Here is a 7,952-nt window from a genome sequence, read left to right as displayed (position 1 = left end):
GACAGCTCCTGCTTATTCAACATCTCTGCTTCCTGTTTGTCCTGGTACAAGTCTCTGAGGACACAAGTAATGTAAGTAGGGCCTCTGAACAGAGACTTCCATGCCTTGAGTGTCCCCAGCATTGACAATGGCTTCAGCTTATTCTGAAGCAGTTTTGTTAGTAGTGGGGTACAAGAAGCAGACTGCCAAACAGGCCTTCAGATACAGCAGAAATTGTTAGGCACAGGTGATTGAGTGAGGAGGAATAACACTTTCTGTATTCAAACAGACATAGCTTTACTAAGAGCACTGTGTGTGTGTGTGTGTGTGTGTGTGAGAGAGAGAGAGAGAGAGAGAGAGAGAGAGAGAGAGAGAGAGAGAGAGAGAGAGAGAGAGAGAGAGAGAGAGAGAGAGAGAGAGAGAGAGAGAGAGATGTATACTAATAACTACTCTATCAGGATAGATAGTCAATTAAAAATAAGGGAAAACAAAACAAACTAAATACCTTCTTTAAATTATTTTTGGCTCAGAAAGCTTCTACCCTTTTTCTCTACCATCAAGGGATGGTCCTTAAATTCATAACAAGTGGGTACGTTACAGTATGTGCAAGTCGGGTCACTTCATAAAATCTTTTCCTGTCTTACATCTGCCATATAGTTTCCATAACCCATCATGGAGTGGTTTGAGGTTGGTCTTGGTTTCGGTTTATGTTATAAAGATTCTGATGAGGGATTGCTTAGAACAGTTTTTTACTGTCCCATGCTCTTCATTTGTGGTTTTGCACCCACCACAAGCATGAAACAAAAACTTCTTGATATATCAGCTCCCCCGTGTGCATTAGTTGGATGTTTTAAGGTTGGTGGCAGGTACTGGTAGGGTTGGTTTGCTCACTTGCAAATAACTTTGGTTTGCTATTACTGAATTCTTTCCAGTGGTTGGATTAGTACTGTTTTAATTTGGGAAAGTTGCCCGTGACTGTGTAATTATTATGAAGTTGCACATGATTCTTTTGAAAGTGCAGTTATTCTTCCTTAGCTTTTTTAGAATGGTTATCAAAATAGCTGAACTCAAGCTAAGTCGATTTAGATTTTTCATGAAGAATTGTTATTTTCTTTTATTTAAAATTCAATAACCTTCTCCTAACAAGGTTCCTTTGAAACAGATAAAAAAATCCTACCAACATTCTTTAGGAAAATCAACAGAACAGTACTTGAGTACACATTTGCTGACTACCTCCTTCTAGCTTATGGCAGCATGAAGGAAGCAGGAGGTTGAAAGGAGCAGCTTCTGTCAAGTCAAAATGGCAGAGCTTGTTGGGAAAGATGTGTTCTAGTTGCGGAAAGACAGAAAAAGTACAAAATTTGCTTGCCTTGTCTTTCTTTGTCGGAGATAATGTGCAGTTTCAAACACATCTACCACAGGGATTAGCAGAAAGTCTTTGAAAGTGCTTGTCTGACAGTGGAGCATGTGATACATTCAGCCCTGCAGCAGCAATCTAATGTTCATCTATTGCATATTATTCCCTGTCTCAGGTCTGAAATTACCCTTGGCTTGCATTGGAATTATCCTTGTCAGTTTAGTTCCTCTTCCTTCTCAACAGTGTCTCTCAGTCATGGCTGGAGCAAGGACTTGAAAAGCTGAAAATGGAAGGATCAAAGAAAATATATGTGCTTGGAAAGCAAAGCAAGTAAGGTTGGAGATGGAAGAATAAGTGCAAGGAAAGAGAGCAGGTAACATGTGACTGGAGCACTGTGCAGGCAAAGGACCTGAGGCATGGTATTTTGGATGGAGTGCGTCATGGAAAGGCAACTTCTGCACAGTCCCCCAAATCAACCTTTTTTTTTTTGTTTGTTTAAGAGAAAGGACACTGCCTGTACCTCTAAGGAACTTGGTCTATTATTACAGAAAAAGAATCAGAGCCTGCATTACCGTGTAGTGTGTAACCAGCAAAATCATAGCTCATTTGGCATGAGTCCTCAGAGCAGAGTGGGCCCCTTGGTGCTTCGGGGCACAGAGGGGAAAAAGCACCTATTTTCTGTCTCCCAGAGCTTCTTAGCAGGTGTTTTGCTTCGGGAGGGCTGTGTAGAAGATAGGAGTGAAGGTGGTGAACGGTAGTTAATGTAGCTGGCAATGAGAAGTGTTGCTTCAACAATCTGGAGAAAAAAGAAAATGATTAACTGTAAGTCAATTAGAGGTCAATGTGCCCTTTGATTTTTAGAACCTATTGACTGCATAACTTCTGTAAATGGCTTTGTTCAGTTTTGAAATGAAGGTCTGTCTTCAAGAGTTTGGTAGAATAAGTGTCTTGTTCAAAGGTTCCAGCTTATGAGGGATTTGTTGCATGTATATAGTTAGTGAAGCAGCCACAAGTACCAGTCCCCAGGGCTTGTACAAAACACCCAGCTCTGATGCTGCCAGCTGGAAAGATACTTTTCATTTTGTAATTACCTTTGGAATTGCCATTGTGAAGAGGAGTTTCTCAGTGCTGTTTTTTCCAGAACTCCTTTCTTTTGTTTGACTGACTACAATCATGAAGTCATCTCGACAGCCTCCAAAGGTCAGCACAGAGGAGTATGAATAAGAGACCTTCAAATGCTGCAGACAGAGTTTGAAAAAGTCAGTTCTGTTAAAAAACCCAAAACACTCACCATTTCTAGCTGTTTTCTCCTAGCTTGCTCGATACCTCACTGCTTCATAGTCCAAACTTTGTTATATCCCACGTGGTGGTAGTAAAGCTCACACCACTGAGATTTTGTAAGATGTATGAGCATGTTTGTTACCCTACCTTACACTGTAGCTGTAATTTTCCTTTGTTCATGGTAGTGTTCAAACATAGCACTGACTTCACTCTTCTCTTTTACAAATTAACTTCTGGATCTATTTGAAGTTAACAACAAACTTCTAGTGTCTTTAAGTGCACTCAGAAGAATGTCATTCCATGAGAGATAAGGTATTTTTCTTACACAGCATTCCTCAACATACCATAGTCTTATAATCCAGGATGCTGATACCATCTTCATTCACAGCTATCCAGACTGGACAGTCTTCCAATGAGGAAGGCAAAACAGGCTAGAGAGAAATGAGAAGTATTAATTCAGGTATTTCTTGACCACCACAGAATGATGTTTCTGACATAAGTGTTGGGGTTTAAGGATGAAATGAAGATGAAAAAGGATCCTATAGGCTTACTGGTCTGACCCGGTTTGGTTTTTAAGATGACATATTCCAAATTTTGAGAAAACATTTTTGGATTTACATATAATTTCGGGGAGTAGTGGCACAAGAGATACAATGATAATAAAGGCTTTGACATTAATTAGATTCCATCAGTGTAGTTAAAACTAAAGGAAATGTTAGGACAGAGCAACAAAACAGCAGTTTTGCTCTGTGCATGTAGAACACTGCTCCTATCAGGCAGGCAGTGAAGCCTGGTGGTTTCTATAATACCAAAGCAACTTCCTTTTTTACAGATTCTTACAGACAAATGTGCATCCATCATCTGTTAAAGATGAGTTGTTAAGGCTAATGACATGAATCTTTCATGGGAACCTGTTATTACATGGCTAATGCCAGAGGCTTTGCTGTTTAACTGATGAAAAGTTCTAAGATACGTTGATCATTGGAAATACCAACATTATTTAAACTGTGGCTGGAACTAGTCTATATTCTGATTCTTCAGTGTCCATAACCTCAAATACAAGTAACCTCTTCTGGTTTTACTTCTGATGGTGGAAATAATTGTCTTTTCAAAAACTTATATTTCACTCAAGAGGTCCCTTTCCTCAGACTTTATCCCCTAACTACAGCAGCTTTGACTTCAAAGCAAGAGACACACAGACCTGTCTCAAGTTTTTAACAGGGGAAGTCTTGTGCTGGGATGGGGAAGATGGTTCATGCCAAAACATAATTTCTCAGACAGCCACTACACGATAAAGCATTAGTTCAGGGAAGGGTAATAGGTACAGAGCTGTAGCCTGGGATGGGCTGAGGGGATGGTAGAAGCTACTGGGAGAAGTAGTTCTTCTAGCTGTTCTTTGCTCTTCCACTGATGCCTGTGGGCTGGCAGCTTACCCAGTATCTGCTTTAGCTTTTGTTTCTGCAATGGGACATTAGCAGTGCTTGCCTCTCATGTGGCAAGGAAAATATCCAGCACTGTGGCAAACAGAGAACAGGACTGAAATACCCATTCTCCTTATAGCTAGCATCGGCTGCCAAATGTCTTATGGGGCATTTTTCCCTTCCACCCACCCATCAGTATGTATATGCAAATAGTATTTATAAAACTATCATTGCAGCCTTGATGACCAGAGAAATTCCTGCCTGAGAAGGCTTTGTCAAGGTTTGTAAGGACAGGTAGTCCTCTGTATCATGATCAATTGACACAGCTAGGGAACCCTCAGTATTTATCTACTGAACGCTAGCAACCCCTAGTGTTTAGAACATACTTCTCTTCCTTCTTTCTCAACCTATGTGGCACCAGGGCTGTTTGTTCAGGACAGAGTATTGTTCAGTTTTTCCCCTTCCTGAAGTAGAAGCATTTTTCAACCTGTGTTGCCAGACATTGTAGGTATATATCTTGACACAGCTAGGGAACCCTCAGTATTTATCTACTGAACGCTAGCAACCCCTAGTGTTTAGAACATACTTCTCTTCCTTCTTTCTCAACCTATGTGGCACCAGGGCTGTTTGTTCAGGACAGAGTATTGTTCAGTTTTTCCCCTTCCTGAAGTAGAAGCATTTTTCAACCTGTGTTGCCAGACATTGTAGGTATATATCTCTGATAGTTCACTTTTTTTTAAGTGTACTCCAGTTACCTTAGCAGCAAATATTTTGGTTCCAAAGAGAGGCCATTTCCGAGCCACTGTCAAATAAATCCGAATGCATTCTGGTGGAGAGCATCCCTGCAGCACCATCCACTTCGTTGCCAGCCTATCTGTCAGTTGCCTTTCAGAATCCAAGACACAAGACCATGTTACTTACTAATGTGTTCCATGGAAAGGTGTGTAAAATTGTAACAGTTAATAAATGCACCTCTTTACTCCAAAAGGGCAGCCCTTAAGGGCAGGGCTGTCAGCACTATCAGTTATGAGGGTTTTACAACCTGAGTTTATTTTATCATTTTCTCTACTTCCACAGTTGCTTTACTACTAGCTATACTGTAATGCCCAGGAATCCCAGTCACATATGGGTTGCTCACTGGTGTATATTTTAAACAACTAACTACAAACACTCAGGCAGCTGTTAGAGTAACACCCTGCACAGCTTGTCTTCACAGTCAGTTACACTCTCACCTTTCTCATACCCTGCTGCCTGTAGTATGCACTATATGGAGTGGCAATATATATTAACTCACTCTTGATCTGGCTCACTAGGGATGGTTTGGCAACCACCTTGCTACCTTGCTTGGATTTTGCTTCCAAAAGGAGGTAGTGTTAGTTCCACCACTGCATCCTAAAGTAGCTTAGGATCTGGAAGAAGAGGATTCTCTCACTTTAAACCAGGTCTGTGGCAGCATCTGAATTCTGTACTTGAGCTCTCTGCATTGTGTGAGAATTTCCAAGTATGAACATCAAAAAGCCCTGCCAAAATGTATCCTACTAGAATTACTGCATGGCCTGAAGCAGCCCATATGTGCTGGCTTTATGGCTCATTGCAAAAATGTTAGGCATCTGGATTCAATTGACACTTGGAGGAAGGGTAAAACAAAAACTCAGAAACAGAATTAATCTTAAGACTTAGGTTAGGTGTTGGAACTGAGATGCCTAATTTGGAAGTGAAAGGCTTAAACTTCTTGTCTAAGAAGAAATTAATTGGTGATTTGGCTATTTTTATATTAGATGCCTAATTTGGAAGTGAAAGGCTTAGACTTCTTGTCTAAGAAGAAATTAATGGGTGATTTGGCTATTTTTATATTGCTTTTTCTTTTAAGGATACCTTTTCCTGACACTTGTGTTCTGTGTAAGGTTCTACATCAAATAATCTTGACAGGGCTCCTTGAAACTTCTTAAAGACAGAATTTTGCAAATAAAAGCTGTTTCCAGTGCAAAGTATTGAAAAGCCAACAATTTACCTGAGCTGTTCCGGAGTAATGTTTTGCTTGTAGTGCTTGGGGTAGAATTTATCTAAGACCTGGTGGAGAAGATGCTGCATTTTCAATTGTGATGTTCCCCCAGGACTTGAAGATCCTGGTCGATCCAAATCTCCATATTCCACCTAAGACAGCATTATAGTTTATAGTACAACAGAACTATGGGGGTGTAGGTGCAGTAGAACATTCCATGAATTCCCGTATCGATAACTACTGTGTTTATTAGCCATGCAAAAGGACACAGGCTGAGGAATTTTGTCTACAGCACTTAACAAATGTATGCAACAGAGCAACTACTGAGGACACGACTGTCTAAGGAATTATTTACTGATGTAAGAAGGTGTTTTGTCTACAGCACTTAACAAATGTATACAACAGAGGAACTACTGAGGACATGACTGTCTAAGGAATTATTTATTGATGTAAGAAGGTCAAACAAGATCTCAGCCAGATACTGGTTGTAAGGAGACATCTGTATAACTACCAGGCTTTGGGGGTTTATTTTCAATTGGCCAATTAAAGAAAACAACCAGTGTATTTGTAAATAGTTTGGACCACGTCTCTAGTGTCTTCATCTCTGTTTACACTGCTTTAACAAATGCAACAATCAGTTTCAGCTCAGTAAGAAACCATTATCCTGCTTATCATGCCCACAACCCACAGCGTGTGTTTTATGTGGCAAAATGCTAAATGCAAGCCTGGAGGTCTAATGGAAGATCTTACAAGATACTCTTTCCGAGTAAGAGCCTATTGGCACTGCAACAGGGAAAGCTTTTGCTGTTAATGAAATTCTAGTAGTGATATTATTTCTGTACCTCTACTAAGGTACTAATTGGAGCAGTTCTGGGGATAGTCCAGTCTCACTGTTTTTCCTGATATTTTTCTTGAGAAGAAAAAGGAGAAGCATTCCTAGAGCAAATTTCCCTATAGCAAGAGGTTCTAACATACGTATACATATATATATGTTCTAATATATGCATATGTACAATGTACTTGGCATGGTACATCTGACTGTACATTTGAAAAGAAGAAACACTTTTGATGTAAGAGATGGCCAGAGATACTCAGAGTACAGCTGAAGGAGGAGAAAAGAGGATTTCTGCCCAGTCATACTCACCTGAGCCATGAGAGCCACCATTTCCAGAGCTAATTCCTTATTAACAGGAAACCTTCCATTGGCTATTTCATTGCTGACTTGGAAGGCCAATAACAACCGCTCACGGTCTGTCTCACCTTTGGCCTGGCTCCGAAAATACAGCCTGAAAAGTAGAGAGGATTGTGATGGTAAAACAATACTGTGAACTGAAAGTACAGGTGGGAACTGTGGTGAGGCAAAATAAGTGTGTTGTGTTGGTTTAGTTTCTTTATTGAGTGGGTACTGGACAGAGATTTGGAAGCTCAGTTGCTTTCCTTATGAATGAGATTTGGGCAAGGAGGCTGAAAACATGTTTTCTATCTTTAGATGCCATTTGAATTCTGTAAGCTAAACACTTCAAGAGAGTGAACCCTTCTTAAGCACAGGTAAATCAGTGTCCATTCATCCTCATCAAGCACAGATGGGTAATATTTAAGATATGGCCTTCTCTGCTATCACAGAACAGAGAACTACCTCTGCTCTACATATATAAGCTTCTACCAGGCAGCCTTGTAGACATGTTATTTTTACCAGCTTGATTCTGTAAGCTAAACACTTCAAGAGAGTGAACCCTTCTTAAGCACAGGTAAATCAGTGTCCATTCATCCTCATCAAGCACAGATGGGTAATATTTAAGATATGGCCTTCTCTGCTATCACAGAACAGAGAACTACCTCTGCTCTACATATATAAGCTTCTACCAGGCAGCCTTGTAGACATGTTATTTTTACCAGCTTGGACCACTTACAC

General features: G+C 40.3%; 1 protein-coding gene across 1 annotated transcript in view; it reads right to left on the bottom strand.

Moving 5' to 3' along the window:
• Positions 1-1,955: 1,955 nt before the first annotated feature.
• The window catches only part of PLEKHH1 (pleckstrin homology domain containing, family H (with MyTH4 domain) member 1), a 44,780-nt gene continuing 38,783 nt past the window's right edge, over positions 1,956-7,952 (bottom strand). Inside the window, exons 24-29 of the mRNA XM_009084376.1 lie at positions 7,185-7,326; positions 6,050-6,192; positions 4,794-4,923; positions 2,962-3,048; positions 2,428-2,574; positions 1,956-2,132 (exon numbers count right to left, since the gene is read on the bottom strand). Of these exons, the coding sequence (XP_009082624.1) occupies positions 1,956-2,132; positions 2,428-2,574; positions 2,962-3,048; positions 4,794-4,923; positions 6,050-6,192; positions 7,185-7,326 (826 nt within the window). The remainder of the gene's footprint in view (positions 2,133-2,427; positions 2,575-2,961; positions 3,049-4,793; positions 4,924-6,049; positions 6,193-7,184; positions 7,327-7,952) is intronic.

Source organism: Acanthisitta chloris, unplaced genomic scaffold (assembly GCF_000695815.1).
Source record: "Acanthisitta chloris isolate BGI_N310 unplaced genomic scaffold, ASM69581v1 scaffold11581, whole genome shotgun sequence".
NCBI classification, from domain to species: domain Eukaryota; kingdom Metazoa; phylum Chordata; class Aves; order Passeriformes; family Acanthisittidae; genus Acanthisitta; species Acanthisitta chloris.
Note: the sequence above shows the minus strand (reverse complement) of the source record. Positions and strands in the feature narration are given on the sequence as shown.